Source organism: Sceloporus occidentalis, unplaced genomic scaffold, assembly GCF_023333645.1.
Source record: "Sceloporus occidentalis isolate IW3139 unplaced genomic scaffold, rSceOcc1.0.p SCAF_21, whole genome shotgun sequence".
In the NCBI taxonomy this organism is placed as follows: Eukaryota; Metazoa; Chordata; class Lepidosauria; order Squamata; family Phrynosomatidae; genus Sceloporus; species Sceloporus occidentalis.
The window spans coordinates 6157404-6176653 of NW_028317001.1; the positions used below are offsets into that span (position 1 = coordinate 6157404).

At 45.6% G+C, this 19250-nt stretch overlaps 1 protein-coding gene and 1 pseudogene across 3 annotated transcripts in view; one reads left to right on the forward strand and one right to left on the reverse strand.

The window, feature by feature from the left end:
• The window catches only part of LOC149301491 (uncharacterized), a 184074-nt pseudogene that overhangs the window by 48944 nt on the left and 115880 nt on the right, over positions 1-19250 (reverse strand). The gene's annotated exons all lie outside the window — the stretch shown is intronic.
• Positions 5381-18863, forward strand: LOC149301492 (uncharacterized). 2 transcript variants are annotated; one of them, XM_089484048.1, is made up of 4 exons: positions 5381-5437; positions 11471-11609; positions 12429-12549; positions 16201-18863. In XM_089484048.1, the coding sequence occupies exons 2-4, from the start codon at positions 11553-11555 to the stop codon at positions 17436-17438; spliced, it is 1416 nt and encodes a 471-aa protein (XP_089340174.1). In that variant the 5' UTR covers positions 5381-5437; positions 11471-11552; the 3' UTR covers positions 17439-18863. The 2 variants fall into 2 exon arrangements, with proteins under 2 accessions (XP_089340174.1, XP_089340173.1); XM_089484047.1 differs by lacking the exons at positions 5381-5437; positions 11471-11609 and having other exon boundaries at positions 11670-12549.

Genomic DNA, 19250 nt, shown 5'->3' on the forward strand with positions numbered 1-19250 from the left:
CCTATTGTGACTTCAATCTGATCCTCCCTACTGAAGGATGGAGACTGTCCTATTGTGACGTCCATCTGATGCTCCTTACCTGAAGGATGGAGACTGTCCTATTGTGACATCCATCTGATGCTCCTTACCTGAAGGATGGAGGCTGTCCTCTTGTGACTTCCATCTGATGCTCCTTACCTGAAGAATGGAGCCTGTCCTATTGTGACTTCCATCTGCTGCTCCTTACCTGAAGGATGGAGGCTGTCCACTTGTGACTTCCATCTGATGCTCCTTACTTGAAGGATGGAGCCTGTCCTATTGTGACTTCCATCTGATGCTCCTTACTTGAAGGATGGAGACTGTCCTATTGTGACTTCCATCTGATGCTCCTTACCTGAAGGATGGAGGCTGTCCTCTTGTGACTTCCATCTGATGCTTCTTACCTGAAGGATGGAGGCTGTCCTATTGTGACTTCCATCTGATGCTCCTTACCTGAAGGATGGAGCCTGTCCTCTTGTGACTTCCATCTGATGCTCCTTACCTGAAGGATGGAGACTGTCCTATTGTGACTTCCATCTGATGCTCCTTACCTGAAGGATGGAGCCTGTCCTATTGTGACTTCCATCTGATCCTCCTTACTGAAGGATGGAGACTATCCTATTGTGACTTCCATCTGATGCTCCTTACCTGAAGGATGGAGGCTGTCCTCTTGTGACTTCCATGTGATGCTTCTTACCTGAAGGATGGAGGCTGTCCTCTTGTGACTTCCATCTGATGCTCCTTACCTGAAGGATGGAGCCTGTCCTATTGTGACTTCAATCTGATGCTCCTTACCCTGAAGGATGGAGATTGTCCTATTGTGACTTCCATCTGATGCTCCTTACCTGAAGGATGGAGACTGTCCTATTGTGACTTCAATCTGATCCTCCTTACTGAAGGATGGAGGCTGTCCTATTGTGACTTCCATCTGATGCTCCTTACCTGAAGGGCGCTTGGGAGCAATAGTGTCTATAGCTCTGGTAAGACCGTTGTTCCAAGTATTGACTAGAGCTTCAACAGAATTGCAGGCATTACCAGCCATCAAACCCTCTAAGGCAGGTGTAGGCAACCTGCGGCCCGCGGGCCGGATGCGGCCCGGCAAGGCCTTGGGACTGGCCCCAGCCCGGTCCTGCTGCCGATTGCCGCCGGGGCCTTTGGCCTATCACGCGCAGGGGCAAGGGGGGCAATTGTCTATAGACGCCTCAGAAACATGCATTTATATTAACATTTTTTTAAAAAATCAGCAATTTTTTTTTGCGTGTCCTCCAATTTTAAAAAAAAAGTGTCCACCATTTGAAAACGTTGTCCTACATTTGTCCCGGTTTATTTATTTATTTAAATTTTTAAATAATTATTGAATTATTTATTTTTTGGCTTCGGCCCCCCAGTTGTCTGAGGGACAGCAACCCGGCCCCTGGCTCAAAACAGTTGCCTACCCCTGGTCTAAGGCCTCTTGGAAGCTAGTGGGTCCCATCAACCTTTGAGGGCGGACCATTTTAATAGGTTCTCCACCCCCGACGGGGGGAATAGTGGCCTTCAGCCTGACCTTGACCAGGAAATGATCCATGGTCCAATGCGGAGATATTGACTACCTCCGCCCACAGATGTGCCTGTTCCGTACAGAAGACCACATCGAGAGTATGACCTGCACAGTGCATGGGCTCAGAGACTATCTGGGAAAGGCCCATGTTTGTCATGATGACCATGGACTCCAGAGCTGCACCAGATATGTTCATTAAACTGGCCTCGAGGGGAATGTTGAGGTCGCCCAGGACTAAAAACCTAGGCAACTCCAGCAGCAGCTCCGAGACCAGTTCTGTCAGCTCCGCTAGGGAATCTGTTAAGCAACGAGGTGGACATTAAACCAACAGAAGCCCCAGACTTCCCTAGTCTTTAAGCTGAGACAAATACATTTGATGTGGTCTATCTTATGGATAGGTATCCTTACCAAAGCAAGATTGTCATTATGGACCAAAGCGACGTCCCCTTACCTGCTCACTGATGGAGAACCCAGCTGGTAAGGCCTGATCCCAGGTGGCTGAGCTCTCATCACCCAGCCAGGTCTCCGTGAAACAAGCCAGGTCAGCCTCTTCGTCCAGAAGGAGATCCTGGACTATCTGCGTTGTATTTTTGACTGACCTGGCATTACACAAGAGCAGGGAAAGGTTCTGTGGCTGGTTTGGTATGCTCTCCAGCTCTTTTGGGATAGCAGGGTGAATGGAAGGGGAGAGAGATATCAAAGATCAATCTCTCCTTCTGCTGTAATGACATTTCACCCTATTAGTGCACCATGCACATCTTGTATAGCCGCTCCACAGTCAATATCTTCAGTCCCCCAATTCACCATCTGAATGATATTCTCCTTGTCCATGCCCATCTCCCTCCAAGTGTCCCACCACAGATCTGTCCAAGAACATATGAAATACAAGTACACAAGGAAAAAGATATCAGCCAGTTGGCATCGTCTGTCCTCGGATGGGTGAGGGTTGTTCCCAGGGCAGACTGAAGGGACCCTTTAAAGTGGCACCCACAGCCTCACCCACCATTCACCACTGCGTCCCTGCCACTGGGAGCCAGGGATGTTAAGGGAGAAGGCTGTCTCCTGGGTGGCGTCCTCTGGCCTCGGGGGGATCTACAGTCCTGGCCATGCCCCTCTCACTGCTGCCTTTCTTGGCCCCTGGAGGAATTGGGGGAGAGAGAAAGGGTTGTTTCTGGCTGAGCTCAGCTCTCTGCCTGGCTGGCTGGAGGTGAAAGGAAGGAAGGAAGGAAGGAAGGAAGGAAGGAAGGAAGGAGTGAAAGTGCCAAGGGAAGAGAAGCATAATGGGACTATTGGAGTGAGGGGGGGTATCTTGGACCAGACTGATGTACTCACCCCCCAGGACCCATTGTAAGAGCTATTGCAGCTCACTGTGATGCTTTAAATCAGGGGTCCTCAAACTCCAGCCCTCCAGGTGTTTTGGACTTCATCTCCCAGAAGCCTCAGCAAATTTCCTTCCTACCTCAGTAGTCTACAGTCAATCTGAATAGACTTCCAGAGCCCCACAAAGGCTCCTCCTCCCTCTTTGTCCCTCAGCCAATCACCATCCACATGCAAATTTCCTTCCTACCTCATAATGCCCTCCCTGACAGCTTGGCCAATGATCTGAGATTCTGGGAGCTGAAGTCCAAAACATCTGCAGTTTGAGGACCCCTGATTTAAATGCTAAGACCTGACTTGGATGCCAGCATTATTGCAGAGGCCATAGGTGAGGTGTCCAGTGACTCTGTGAATAAGATCATACTGGATCAGTCTGAATCTGTGAGTACTAAGGAGGTGGTCAAGCTGCTTGGAAATGAGAAGAAGACAACTTTCCCTCTGGATCCTTGCCCTTCATGGTTGGTCATCCAAGGAGGAGATGCACTTAGGACTCACCTGAGATATATCATAAATGCTTCTCATCCATCTTGCTTAAAAGAAATGGTGTTACGATCCCTAGGACATGAACAATTACAGACCGGTCTCCCATCTTCCATTTCTAAACAACAACAACAACATAATAATAATAATGATAATAATTTATTTATAGCCCACCCAATCACAAGGAATTCGGGTGGGTTGCAGCAATAAAAATATAAAGAATACAATAAAATAAAATACAAAAAATAAATACAATAAAATAAAAGAGAGGGATGTTAGTTACAGTAATTCACAGTTAGGCCTGATGGAAATTGGGCCTGTCTTTTTCACTCCCTCCCAGGTCTGATGACGACAGTTGGGATGGAAGGAGGGCTATTTTTCTTCAGGCAATAATATAATTTCATTGATTTTAATTTAATTCTTCTCATTAATATAAGAGAAGAATTGGTGGACAGAGTGACATAAGTCACAGTAAACAGGGAGAGGAACTAGGTAGGGAACTAGGCAGGGAAGGCCTGCCGAAAGAGATGCGTCTTAAGAGCCTTCTTAAAGGCTGTAAGAGTAGAAATGTCGCGGATCTCCATCAGCAGGTCATTCCGTAGCTTCGGAGCTGCGATGGAAAAGGCCCTCTGGGTGACTGAAGTTAGCCTAGATTTTATTGACTGAAGTAGATTCTTCTCCGAGGACCTTAGAGTGTGTGACAGACAATACGGAAAAAGGCGATCCCTTAAGTATTCTGGACCCAAGCCATGTAAGGATTTAAAAGTAATCACCAACACCTTGTACCTTGCCTGGAAATTGACTGAAGCTTTCTTTTAGAGCTGTAGCTTTTGGTATAAAGTTATCAAAAGGGAGTTTAAGAAGCTTCAGTTGATTCACAGTTTTTTGTTTAAGAGTTCATAGACTGAGATAACAGTAGGGGCTGTTGAAAGGCATTGTTTGGTCAGAAAGTCTGGAGGGCATGGTTGCTGTTCAATCTGTTGTTTCTTCTCAGCAATGATTGAATCCTCAAGGACAGGCTCCTCTGCTCCATTTGGCTCCAAGTATAGACATTCCTCTGCAATGGCTCCAGGCAAAGAGACTGCGCTTTCCTTAAGCCGCGCATCTTGTCTCTCCGCTTACGGTACGCTGCTTCCAGCTTCATTTGTGAGGCGTTTCTGAGCGTCCAGGAGACTAGGAGCGGTTTGGACGCAGTTTAGAAGCGGTTTAGTCGTCGTTAGGCAGAAACCCTTGAAGTGTTTGTGTAATGACTGGGCTCCAGTCAATGGAGGTCTTCTTCAGGCAGTAAAGGGAGGTTTATGCAAACACAGAATGACATCACTGCTACGGAAGGCTCTCTTGACCAATCAGAGAGCAAGATAAAGGTTCTTCTGGAAGCTTCCCTGAGAAGGAGATATAAGGCCTGAGAGACCAAGAGACAGTTGGGGGAATTGTGTCGGTTGGAGATCGAGAGAGAGAGTTAAAGAGCGGATCTTGGAAGTTAGTCTCAGAATTGGACACTTAGGTCTATTTATTATTTTAATAGCTTATATGAATTGAATATTATATACTTACAAATATTGTACCTGCAAGATTCTTAATATCTTGCATGACTTATATTTTAGTTATATTTTGTTATTTATAGTAAATACCTCCTTGGAGTATCTACTACTCGACGCCCTTTTACACGTGTTTTGACTCAGTTGATGCTTGGGAAGATCAGTAAAGAAGTAGAAATAAGGTTCCTTAACTGTTTCCAGTGTAGGTTAAGGGAAACCCTTTTATAATTCACTGGATGGTGGCAGCGGGATTTAAGGAAGTTAAGGGTCTGCTGGGCTAAGACCCTTAATGTCTAAATGTCTAATTAACAATTTGTAAGCCACTCTGATGGCCTTTTGGCTGAAAAGAGGGGTATAAAAATATTATTATTATTATTATTATCATTATTATTATTATTCCAGGGCCGCAGTTTGGCTGCTTGGACCACCGGAGATCATCACAGTGAGTCAGTTGGAAAAGCCCATCTCACTCCAGAAAATAAAGGTACTTGAGGAGTTTATGCTTTACGTCTTTCTGTAATAATAGCTACAAAACTGATAATAGCATTTGGGACATTTAGTCTTTTAGAACAAATATGGCAGATTTAAATGCTGCTTTAAAACCTCTTTCCATCTGCCAGCTTTGCTCAGGTTTTGGGGGGAAATGAGAAAGTGTTGGGAGGGAGGGACTGCCAACAGAATTAGGAGATGCATTGCAGGCTATGGACAGTTTGCGGACAAGTAAGGTCCAAAAAACACGGCAGCAATAGTCCAGTTTGAGACTGCTTTAACTGCCCTGGCCCAGTGCTAGGGAATCCTGGGAACTTGAGTTTATTGGGGCCCCAGAGCTCTCTGACAGAGAAGGCTCAATGTCCCACAAAACTACATCTCATACAATACCCTAGCACTGAGCCAGGGCAGTTAAAACAATCTCAGATTGGATTATTGCTGCAGTGTGTTTTGGGATTAGGTGACCCTTGGCAAGTCACACTCTCTCAGTCGCAGAGGATGGCAATGGCAATCCCTCTCTGAAGAAACTTGCCAAGGAAACCCCATGATAAGGTTGCCTTAGGTTCGCCATAAGTTGGAAACGACTTGAAGACACAAACAAAAAACAGTCTGCAAACATTTCCCAGGTTGTACATGGGAATGGGAGGCAGTGTGGTTCAGTGGTTTGAGTGTTGGGTTACAACTCTGGAGGCCAGGGTCCAGTGCCCCACTCCTCCATGAAACCATCTGGGTCCCTTGGGCAAGAAGTCACACTCTCTCAGCCTCAGGGAAGGCAATGGCAAACCTCCTCTGAACAACTCTTGCCAAGGAAACCCCAGGAGAGGCTCCCCAGAAGTTGGCACTGACTTGGAGCCTCACCACAAGAAACGACAAATCCTCAAGAAAGAGACAGTGTGGTTCAGTGGCTGGAGCAATGGACTATGACCCTGGAGCCCAGGGTTCGAAAGCCCTCTTGGCCACAGAAATCCAATGAGTGACCTTAGGCAAATCACACTCTCTCAGCCTCAGAGGGAGGCACTTGCAAAACCACTTCTGAACAAATCTTGGCAAGAAAAGCCTGTGAAGGGCTTCCCTTACGGTCACCATAAGTCAGAAACTATTTAGAGGCACACAACGATAACAAGAGGAGTAAAACCACTAACAGGGCTTAATCACACCTCACAAGCCAGATAGGGAGGAAGGAAGGAAGGAAGGAAGGAAGGAATATATTGAATATGTGTCTTGTCAAGAAGACGTAGGAGTTGTAGTCCTGGGTTCAGAGGGATTGGAGGGGCCTTTCTGCAGGGCAGGACCCCTCCTCTTTCTGGCCATGTGGATGCTGGGAGATCCAGTCCAGGGAATACACTTTAAATCCCATTGGCAAGAGAAAAGGCTACTACTGCCTTTCAGATCCAGTTTGCCCCAAATCCTTTATGAGGCCAGAAACCCCTTTTTTAGGAAGCGAACACCAAATATCTCAGGAAGGCCCTATATCTCCCAAGGCCTCCTCCCTCCAGGATCTCCCTCCACTCTTCCCCTCCGTCTCTCGTTCTCCCCTGAAGGCCTCAAATGTCAACTGCCAAGCGCTGAGGAAGAGGCAGCCATTTTGTGTTCCAGTAGCAATTTTGTGTTCTGGCGGCCATTTTGTCCTGTGTGTGACTCTGGGGAATAATGTTCCGGAACCTTCTCTGAGCCTCAGTTGAACAGAGGCTTCTCTTTCTCTCCTGAGGCTCCAGAGTCAGAAGGAGGCCAGGCTCCTTGGGCCAAAAGGAAGAAAGTGTGTCTCTTTTCTGAGAGGGTTTTCTTATTACACAGCTCTGCTCTTCTGGGGAACATGGGTTTTAAAAGGGATCAGAAATAGGGAGGATAGTTTTAATATAAGCCTTATTATTATTCTTCACAAACTTCAGGCTTTGGCTACTATCCCTGTTTTTAATCACTGTTTTAATAACTGTCCAATAATGTAATGGTATTTTATTTTGGATGGGAGTGTTAGGGTTGGGGTTTGGGAGATCATGAAACATGTTGTTATTCAATTTTATGGATATTTTTTATTGTAAGCTGCTAAAAGGTGGCCATTTTTGTGTAGTAATTGTCTTGTGATTAACTCCTACAACAGCCTTGTAAGGTAGGCTTCATAGGCTCCTAGAGCTGGAAGGGAGCCCCAAGGGCCATCCATTCAGCCCCATTCTGCCCTCCAAGTCCTCCGAAGAGATGGCCATCCAGCCAGAAACTCCTCCAATGCTCTTGGAGGCAGCGTCTCCCATAGATTTGCCAAGAGGTCATGGGGCCCACAGTCCCATGGGAACTGGTCCTTACCCCCCACTTTGGGGAAGGTGACCCCCTCATCCCCTGGAGTATTTACTACCAGGAGTTGCTATTGCTGTGACTCAGAGGAGTTTCCTAAGCGTCACCTTCTGCCCTCCATTGCCATTTGCCATGTGGTCTATTCAAACTCTATCCTCCTTTAATGCTCTTTAATGGATGCTCTTAGTGAAGGGGCCTGAGGGGAGGAGCAGGGGGTCTGCATGATTAAGGTCCCCCTGGAAGGACTCCTGTCCTCCACTCTGTCCTCCGAAGGGCAAGAGGGCTCAGCTTCCCAGAGGGGGGCAAGGAAAGGCTTTGGAGGGAGAGAAGAAGAGCTCCCAGTTCCCATTTCCAGGAGAGGAATGGCGGTTGTGGGGGGCAGGCCTAGTTGGGGGGTCAGGAAGGAGAGAGAGGAGGAGGGAAAGGGGGGCATGGGAAGAAGGGCCTCAAAGGATGCTTTCCTTCCAGGAGGGGTCTTGGTCCGTGGCATGAAGGGACCCCCCCCCCAAGTAATGGTGGCCACGGTCTTCCCTTCATCCCCCTCCTCTGATCAAGAAGGAGGTCATGGAGGAGCTGGGCTCTGCTGCCTGGAAGAACAAAACTTCAAAATTTAATCTTAATTTGTTTTTAAATTAATCTTTAAAAATTGTCCTTTTTAATTTTTCTTTTTAAACATCACATTTTCACTAAATCTTCACTATGTATCTGTAAATACATTTAGGTTGTGCCTATCAAATTGTAATTTGAAAGTATCCTTTTAATTGTGATAGTTGTTTATGTCACAACTATTAGCATTACATTTGGTGGAATATGGGAATTATGATTTTCTAGTAACATTAGTATGGCGTGAAACGGGAGGAGGAGGGGTGAATGGGGGTGACACCAGGAGTGACCAAACAGGGTGACACCAACCCTAGGGGCCCCACTGATCTGGCCCCATCCCCTGCCAAGGTGGGAAAGGCTTTACAGTTGGTGTTTCTTCAGAAAACCAAAGCAGAGGAAAAGCTTGCTTTAACACATTAACTCTCACTAAAGGTATGAACAGACACACTCATCTCCCCCTTGAACTGGGCCCTCTCTGTAAGACTGTGGTGGGGCAGGAGTGTGGCTGTGCCTCATGAGAGGAGACTAGGGGGATTCAAAAGACAAAATGCCAGCAGCTGCTTTGTACTCCTGCACCCATTGGGGAGTATAGCTCAGTGGTTGGAGCAGCTGCTTTGTGTGGAGGAACTCAGGTTTTGTCTTCACAGCCTCTCCCTTCCTTCTCCTGACCCTAAACTAGCCCTGGAGAGTCACGGCTGGCCCTCCCTCTGGACCCATGGCTCTATCGGGGGAGAGACCCTCAAGGAGGGTGACCAGATGTCCTCCCCACAAAGGAGGACAAGGCACTGCAAAGTGGAAGACGTTCAAGGAAAATGGAGCTAAAAACACATAGAGAAATGTACATTCATGCTTCTTAGTCATGCTCAAAATGGATGACCTTTTGAAACTCCTCCTGGACAGAAGGCTGAAATGTAGGACATGTCCTGGGAAAGGAGGACAACTGGACAGCCTGCCCTGAAGGACCTGCCTGCATGTAAACTGCCTTTTCTGCTTCCCCCTGAAAACACCTTTCCTTCTCCACAAAGTCCTCCACGAAGATTTCCTCTTTTGATTTGTCTCAGGAGGAGAAGGCAAAGCAAGGCCCTGCAGAGATTATTGGACTGCAGTTCCCAGCATCCCCCACAAGAGCATCCCTCAGAGCCCTATGGAGCCCCACTCTCCTGCTCCAGGGGAGCATTGGCATCCTCCAGGACTCAGGACAAGGCAGTCTCTGGGAGCAAAGAAAGAGCAACTTTATCCATAGGATCCCAACATTTATAAGCTTGACTGGAAATTTTCGTGTACATTATTGATATTCCCATGACTTCATTTAGTGTGTATTTTAACAGTCAACAATAGAGCCTTTAATTTATTCCTCTTTAGTCAGCCCCTGTACATAAAATGCACCAAAAGGGATGCATCTCATCCTGGGAAGTGAAGTCTCCAACAGTCCTGCAGCTTGAACCATATCTCTCTCAGTTCCTCAGTTGCTCAAGGTTGTTTCTCAACGGTCAGGACTCTGTAGTAGGGCTCTAGTAGGGACCCAATCTACTCCTGTCAGTCCCATAGATATTGATCTGCTCATTTTGTATTGATTCTGTGCTGCCTATGTGTTGAAGTCAGTGGTTTGATGGGGAGAAAATATTAATATCGTTTACTATTGATTGTATTGAGGGAGAAGGATCAGATTTCTACTTTCAATAGAAGCATCAGGATGATTTTTAGGTGTTGTTACGGTTTGGAAATCATGTTTGGGCTCCCTTACGACTTTGGAACCCTTTCATTCGCCATTAATGGTTCCCTGAAGGCCTCCAACTGACAAACGCTGAGGCAGAGGTGGCCATTTTGTGTTCTGGCAGCCATTTTGTGCTGTTTGTGATTGTGGGAATAATGTTCCAGAACCTTCTTTGAGGCTTCTGCAGTTGAACCGAGAGGCTCCTCTTTCTTTCCTTGAGGAGGAGACCAGCCTCCTTGGGCCAAAAGGAAGGAAGTATGTCCTTTTGTGTGTCTTTTCTGAGAGGGTTTTCTTACTCAGCTCTGCTTCTACTGGGGAACATGGGCTTTAAAAGAGATTAGAAATGGGGAGGATAGTTTTACTAGAAGCCTGGTTATTATTCCCAAACATCGGGCTTTGGCTTCTAAGAGGAGGCTTGCCCCCAAAACTAGCCCAAAAGTAGCTCTTTTGGAAGGTTTTAAAAGTCTCCCCAGTTTTCTTATTAAGAGATTTTCAGAGAAGAAGGAAGGAAGTAGACCAGACCATCTCATATTATTAACAAATAAACATAGAAACAAACAAGAACAACAAAAATAAGGACTAGACAGAAAAGTAAACTGCATATTTCTTTTAAAGGAAAACCATTATTAGGAGGGTAAAAACAAGACTTGGGTGCTTCTACCCTTTTACAGCCGAATTAGGCTGTATCTGCAGTGCAGAAATAATCCAGTTCTCCTGTGGAATCCTGGGATTTGTAGTTCGTTGTGGCACCAGAGCTCTCTGGCAGATAAGGCTAAGTGTCCCAATGGTAAAAGCCCAGGATTCCATAGCACTGAGTGGTTAAAGCGGTGTCAAAGTGCATTATTTCTGCAGTGTGGATGCAGCCTTCTTGGGAAAGGGGATGGTGCTGGGGGAAAGCACTGGGGACTTCTTGAGGTTTCAGCAGATTATTTATTTATGTATTTATGATGCACACTTTTCACATCTAGCTGAAGGGACATAACCAGAGCCTTCTCCAATTCCCCATCCCCTCATCCTTCACCACTTATTAAAGGCATAGAGTATCTGTTGTGTAGGGGAGCTGCAGTGAATCTATACTAGGTCCAGAGGGCTTTGCTTGGAGCAGAGGGAGGAAGGGGATACCCAGCTCTGCATCGGCCCAAAGGAGGCATATATCACTTGCATATCTCACCAGCAGGATGTTGTTCTCTTTATTCAACATTATTTCCTGTTCCAGATCAGAATCTGATTTGCCAGTTCGTATTGTTTTTTATTAGTTAGGAAGAGCTCTCTTAATTGTCTGTCAAAGAACCATGAAAGATCATAACCCTGATCATTAGGCTTTTCTTGTGTCTTTATTCTATAACCAATTCTATCTATTTGCATGAATTCTTTATAGGAGATCCAATTTGCGTCCTTTTTTGAACATCTGGTCTCTTTTCTCAGGAACTTCATCTCAGCTCAGCTTTGGGGCACCTTTTGCTGGAAGTGACCCAAGTGCCATACCACCAGGACCCCTGCCCACCTGATGGCCGACACAGAGGCCAAGCGGAGGGAGTTGGGCTCCCAGAGGTACAGCTCTTTGGTGAGTCAAGGTTCTTGACTATTAGTTTCATCTGTGTCACTGCTGGGCCAGTTCATGAAAACAAGCTGAGAACATACTCTCCCAATTTAGCAGAGACAGTCCTGGTTAATCCTCATTCACCCCATGTCCCGGTTGCTCTGTCCTCCTCCCACTTTCCCCTTTCTCAGCTCACTTCAATTCCTGAGTGCCATTCAGTTTGCCCCCCCCCCCCATCAACTCAAAAGTGGGGAGAGGAGAGGAAAGAAGGAAGCAGGTAATTGCCCTTCCCAGGAGGCTGAAACAAAAGCAAACTGCTGTGCCCTTCCTAGCTTGTGTGATCTTCCTCATAAACAACTTTGGCCATTGCCACCGCCTTCTGGATTGCTTCTCCAGATGTGTCTTGCTTTTCCAATCTGTGAAATGTTGGGGGATATGGGAGAATGTCTCTGGATCTAAATTGGGGTTGGGCCCATTGACCCTCAAGTCCAGAGTGCTCCCCAGAACTATTTTTTTTATTATGACATTTGGTTCTAAAATTTGGCAAGAAATGGTTTAATGCACCATAATTCTTTTGTGGCTAAATGTACTATATGTGTTGGGATAATCAGTATCCTAATCCATCCTCAGTATCCCAGCCATGGCCTAATTATATTGTATATTATATTGAAAGGATTCAAGACAAACTGATCTCACAGGCAGTAGCTTTTTTCTTGCTGACAGAATGTAAAGTTTATTTCCTGGACTGAATTCTGAAGTGATGAAATAATATTTGGATGCACCATGTGCTTTCCTCCCCTTTTGCTTAGTCACTCTCTGGATGAGGGCTATTTTCTGTTGCAGGTGACCTTTGCGGATGTGGCGGTATATTTCACTGAGGACGAATGGAAACTGTTGACGAAGAAACAGAGACTGATGTACAGTTATGTGATGATGGAGAATTATCAGAATGTGGCCTCTGTGGGTAAGGAACCGTAATCCATTCTCCTTTCTATGAAGACTGAGGTCCCTTTTATGCTAAATTATCATGGTGCTATGATTCCACTAGTATTATAGAATCATAGAGTTGGAATAGACCACAAAGGCCATCCAGTTCAACCCCCTTCTGCCATGCAGGAATACACATTCCAAGCCTCTTTAAAGACCTCCAAAGAAGAGGACTCCACCAAACTCTAAGGGAGTATATTCCACTGTCAAAGAGCTCTTACTGTCCCAAAGTTCCTCCTGATGTTTAGGTGGAACCTCTTTCCCTGTGTCTCGCATCCATTGTGGTGTCTCCTTTTTTCTGTAGCGGCAGAAAGCATGCCTGCTCCATCCTCAGTATGACCCTTTCCGATATTTAAACGTGGATATCATATCCACTCTTGACCTTCTTTTCTCCAGGACGCCCAGCTGTCTAAGTCACTCCTCATAGGGTTTGATGGTTTCCAGATCCTTCACCACATTGGTTAGTTGTTCAAACTTCTCAACATCCTTTTTGAATTGTGGGTACCAGAACTGGACACAGGATTATTCCAAGTGAGGCCTGACCAAAGCAGAAGAGAGTGGCACTATTACTTCCCTTGATCAAGAAACTATTCTTGTATTGATGCAGCCTAGAATGACATTAGCCTTTTTAGCTGCTGCATCACACTGTTGGCCCTTGTTCAACTGGTGGTCTGCTAGGAGTCCTAGATCCCTTTCAAGCATAGTTTAATTGTGATAACAACATCCTGCAGAATATTTGAATTTTTAGTTTAGTGAGGCACTATTGGAGAGACACCAAAGCAGAGGGACCTTGGGGATTGGGAGACAGCCACGAACCTGACAGATTTTAAGAACGGGTTTGAGAGAACCTCTGAGATTCGGCTCAAATCTTTGTTTTCAGACATATTTAGGGGTTCCATTTGGCAATTATGAGTAATACCTATGAAGGGAGGAAAGGGGGACACAAAACCTGCTTTTTCTATAATGTTTCTTTTCCTACCTGAGCTTGCTTAGTTACATGGTTGATTCCAGAGGCCCTTTGTTACCCAAAATGCTGGAGTCTGGGGAGGACACCCGCAAGTGCTATGCTTTTAGGGGAATGTGGTACTTAGCTGAAAGCAGGCATATAGTTTGTTTGGGGCAAGAGCGATCTTGGGATTCAGCCCAACTATAGCAGGCCTTGAAGCACAGAGAACTCCAAAGGCATTTGAAATAGGTTTTTATGTTTGAATTAGGGGGAAAGCAAAATACATGCATACACACGCATATACAGATATAGAGAAAGAAGTCATGCCAGACAAACCTGATCTCTTTTTTTGATAAAATTCCCAACTTGTTAGATGAAGGGAGCGCTGTGGATATAGTATATCTTGATTTCAGTAAGGCCTTTGACAAACTTCCCCATGATATTCTTGCAAACAAGCTTGTAATATGTGGGCTAGACAAGGCAACTGTCACATGGATTTGTAATTGGTTGACTGACCGAAGCCAAAAGGTGCTCAACAATGGCTCCTTCTTATCCTGGAGAGAAGTGACCAGTGGGGTGTCCAGTGGGGTCTGTCCTGGTCCCAAGGCTATTCAACATCTTTATCAATGACTAGGAGGACAGAATTGGGGGCATACACATCAAATTTGCAGATGACACCAAATTAGGGGAGTAACTAATACCCCAGAGGACAGGATCAAGATTCAAAATGACCTGAACAGACTAGAAAACTGGGCCATAGCTAACAAAATGAAATTCAACATGGAGAAATGTAAGGTACTGCACTTAGGGCGGAAAAACGAAAAGCACAGATATAGGATGGGGGACACTTGGCTGAATGAAACTACGTGTGAAAGGGATCTAGGAGTCCAAGTAGACCATAAGTTGAACATGAGTCAACAATGTGATGCGGCAGCAAACAAGGCCAATGCGATTTTAGGCTGCATCAATAGAAGTATAGTGTCTAGATGAAGGGAAGTCATAGTGCCACTATATTCTGCTCTGGTCAGGCCCCACCTGGAATAATATTGTGTCCAGTTCTGGGCACCACAATTCAAAAAGGACATTGAGAAACTGGAGCGTGTTCAGAGGAGGGCGACTAAAATGGTGAAAGGTCTGGAAACCTTGCCTTATGAGGAACGACTCAGGGAGCTGGGGATGTTTAGCCTGGAGAAGAGAAAGTTAAGAGGTGATATGATAGCCCTGTTTAAATATTTGAAGGGATGTCATATTGAGGAAGGAGCAAGCTTGTTTTCAGCTGCTCCAGAGACTAAGACCCGAAGCAATGGATGCAAGCTACAGGAAAAGAGATTCCACCTCAACATTAGGAGGAACTTCCTGACTCCCTCGGAGTGTAGTGGAGTCTCCTTCCTTGGGGGTCTTCAAGCAGAGTCTGGATGGCCATCTGTCGGGGATGCTTTGATTGGGATTTCCTGTATGGCAGGGGGTTGGACTGGATGGCCCTTGTGGTCTCTTCCAACTCTATGATTCTAGGTGTTCACACACACAGACACATGAACTAGGTAACAAAGGTGGGAGTTGTGATTAGTGTGAGGCTTTGCTAATGGTAAAACTTTACCCAGATGGATCTTGATTCCAATTGCTGAGGGTCCAGAATGGGAGAGAAGTCAGTAACTTCCATGGCAAGTGGGGCTGGTGAGTGCATTGAGGTGCTTAGCAATGTAAAGCAACAGACTGTCTGTCTGTAATTGGACTGACATCAAACAACAGCCAGTCAGGGCAGATATTTTTACTGGAATTGTTTCTTGGGGTCAGAAACCGAGTGTTCAAAAAGGTTTAAATCGTTTTTGAATGTTTCCTGGGGGAAGGGTTTGAAACCAAAGTGAATCCAATGGGTGCTTGGTGGAAATATCTCAGACAAAAAGGATTAGCACACTGGCTCTTGGTGCTTCTTGGCTCTGAATTCCGATCACATTCACAAGCCAATATCCAGCGCAATCTGAGGGTGGCACTCCCAGATGCAGCCAACAATAACATAGAAGAGTATAGAAACAAATGTCCAGATATAGATATTGGCAATGTACTGACCACTTTCACTTAAAAATAGAGTCACAAACACAGTTGATTTCATTGAAATCCTTGGAGGTTCTCTATCTTGAGTTGCAAAATAAGACAAATATTTGCAAGCTCTCTTCTCTGACTTCCTTCATGTTCACCATCTCTTGTATACACAACTCCAATCTAATCCAATCCACATCAATCCGCATGTGAGCTGTACACTGTATTGGTTGTGAGTCATCTCCTGGAGCCACACAGCATGAAGTGACCTCTGCAGTTAGCTTGCATCATGCCTTGGGCTCTGGATCAGGACTCTATGGCAGTCTCACAGGAAACAATGCCACTTTTCAATCAAAATATTTTTACATATATTTAATGGAATATTTTTCAACTGCCTGAATCTCTGATTCCACTGATTTCCTCATAAAAGTTCCTTCTGTCTCTTCTTTGCTCGCTCCTATGAGTAAGGATGCAATCATTATAAGGATTTGGGGGCATCCAGAAGCAGTTATGACCGGGTCACTCACACCAACTTTATTAATTTAATTTGGAATAGGGAGGGATGAATGTGGGGATAAATCTTGGGGTAACATCTTCCTCTCTTAATGCTGAGATTGTCTTGTCTGTCATTTTCCTTTTTTACAGAAGAACTTGTCAGTCATGAGAGAATCCACACAAGAAAGAAGTCACATAAATGTCAGCATTGTGGGAAAAATTTTGCTTACAAGTCAATCCTAGTCATGCATCAGAGAGTCCACACAGGAGCCAAGCCATACAAATGCCAGCATTGTGGGAAATGTTTTTCATTGAAATCAAACATAGTGAGACATCAGAGAGTCCACACAGCAGAGAAACCATACAGATGCCAGCATTGTGGCAAACTTTTTCCTTCAAAGTCAGACCTAGTGACACATCAGAGAAGCCACACAGGAGAGAAGCCATACAGATGCCAGCATTGTGGGAAATGTTTTTCTTTGAAGTCACACCTAGTGACACATCAGAGAGTCCATACAGGAGAGAAGCCATACAAATGCCAGCATTGTGGGAAATGTTTTGCTTGGAAGTCAGACCTAGTGAAACATCAGAGAGTCCACACAGGAGAGAAGACATACAAATGCCAGCATTGTGGGAAATGTTTCTCTCGGAAGTCAAACCTAGTGACACATCAGAGAGTCCACACAGGAGAGAAGCCATACAAATGCCAGCATTGTGGGAAATGTTTTTCTTTGAAGTCACACCTAGTGAGACATCAGAGAGTCCACACAGGAGAGAAGCCATACAAATGCCAGCATTGTGGGAAATGTTTCTCTCGGAAGTCAAACCTAGTGACACATCAGAGAGTCCACACAGGAGAGAAGCCATACAAATGCCAGCATTGTGGGAAATGTTTTTCTTTGAAGTCACACCTAGTGACACATCAGAGAGTCCATACAGGAGAGAAGCCATACAAATGCCAGCATTGTGGGAAATGTTTTGCTTGGAAGTCAGACCTAGTGAAACATCAGAGAGTCCACACAGGAGAGAAGACATACAAATGCCAGCATTGTGGGAAATGTTTCTCTCGGAAGTCAAACCTAGTGACACATCAGAGAGTCCACACAGGAGAGAAGCCATACAAATGCCAGCATTGTGGGAAATGTTTTTCTTTGAAGTCACACCTAGTGAGACATCAGAGAGTCCACACAGGAGAGAAGCCATACAAATGCCAGCATTGTGGGAAATGTTTTTCTTTGAAGTCACACCTAGTGAGACATCAGAGATTCCACACAGGAGAGAAGCAATACAAATGCCAGCATTGTGGGAAATGTTTCTCTCGGAAGTCATACCTAGTGACACATCAGAGAGTCCACACAGGGGAGAAGCAAGACAAATCCCAGCAGTGAACTGTTAGGAAGGATCGAATTAGAGGCATTTCAATTAGCTCAAATTTAGCCGAGAGGTGGCCCTAACAACGCCATGTGCCAGGATCGGGTCCCTATGTGTATACCAGCGGTCGCCTAATCCACCCCCAAGAGAAAGAGACTCTGATACCAGTTACGTGCAATTAATCTAATAACGTTTATTTAAGCACAAATAAAACCACTCAGCAAAAGCGGGCACACTCTCTCACACACACATTCAATGCTATAGCAGGGGAGGGGGGAATTTGGGAGATAGGTTGAGAAGGAGAGGCACAACTAGGGAATACCACCTTAGACGTCTTCTCCTGAAGTCGGATGCAGCTTGGATGGACTATGGTACACGGCCGCGGGAACGAGGGAAGTGAGGTCGTGGAGGCTTAAGAGCTGAGTTCAAGTGGGCGAAGGCTAACTTGCGACCCGATAACAGTGAGAGCTTGGCTTAGCTCAGTGATTTCAACGGAACACAAGGCTTGGAGAACTCAGGCTCAAACAACTTAATGCTCAAAAGCCCAAAGAAGACTTGAAAACTGAACATATCCCAAGGCTATGAGACTTGGTAGACAAAGGCGTTGATTGCATGGGCTTTGCTAAGCCAAGAGCAAGCAATGAGTTGCACAATGCATTAGGTCTGGACACAATTCGGAAGGGCAGCCGCCTTGATTGCTGAGCCGTTAAGCTGATCACTGGCACATTAAGGAGGAAGCCAAAGCTCTTGTCTTCCTTGGGCTAACGGGCGAATCTGGTTTGGCGACTCCAAGACTTCCTGCAGAAGTTCCCCATTTTAGCTCTTTCTCTAAGGCTCTGCCTTTGCAGGGCAAGATGCCTACCTGGTCCCTCCGCTCTCAGGTTAATGGCGGGTCCTCTATGGGGTCAGTCAGGGCTCATATCACAGACCGCATGTACCCAAATTTTATATAAATCCAAACTTGGTAACAGAACTAACATTATTTTTGTCAATAAGGAATACAAACAATATATTTTCAGTCCAGCGGTGCTAAGAAAGGGCCCTTGTGATTTTGTTTGTAAGGTTTGTCTGGCCATATGTCTGTTTATGTTTTAAAGTTGTATATTGTTAAGTTTAAAGATTTTAATTGCTATAGCTACAGATAGTTGCTTTGGGTTGTAAATTTAGCTGGGGATTATGGGTCGTGGTATAGGTTAGCAAGATGGGAGGCTGGGATTTGTTGTAGCTGTCTAGTATAGTTATGGGAATGATAGATTTTGCAATGTGTGGGATGTTGGGTGAAGAATGTTGGAGGCTGGTATTAAGAGAAAGGGGTCTAGTTTCTGGGAATCGCACAGAAGGCCTTGTTTCCTGTGGGGCAGAGACTGTGGGAATTGGAGGTGGGGGCTAGGTTTGGAAGAGGGGGGAGTTTTAGGTGTGGGGTTTTTAATGTAGTTTGTTTGGAATGGGCAGTTCTGGTTTAAACACTGAATATCTGACTATGTGTTTTCAATAAAGTTCTTTGCTATTTCAACCCACTGGACTCTTTGATGCACAGAAGTTGTGCATTTGCACAAAACTGACCCTTTATTCTCTCCTCAGTCCTCAGCTCCATTCCCAGCCATAAGAACAGCAGAGGCAAACACACACACACACACACACACACACAAACATACAGGATACACAGAGAGAGCTTGATTTCCAAAGCAGAGCCTTCCTTTCCTGTCTTTTCCTCCTGAGTCCAGCGCTGCACCTTTGGCTCCATTGCGGTCTCCTCAAAGGAAGAAGGAAGGGGAGGCCGCTGAATCCCCGGCACATACCTTCCTTTCCCGCAAAGGCCACAGCTAGGC

Excerpts from the sequence above, each read along its gene's own strand:
- LOC149301492 (XM_089484047.1), top strand. The coding sequence starts at position 12,369 with ATGTGCTTTCCTCCCCTTTTGCTTAGTCACTCTCTGGATGAGGGCTAT. Across the intron at positions 12,550-16,200 it reads TCAGAATGTGGCCTCTGTGG|AAGAACTTGTCAGTCATGAG; the intron begins GTAAGGAACCGT and ends CCTTTTTTACAG.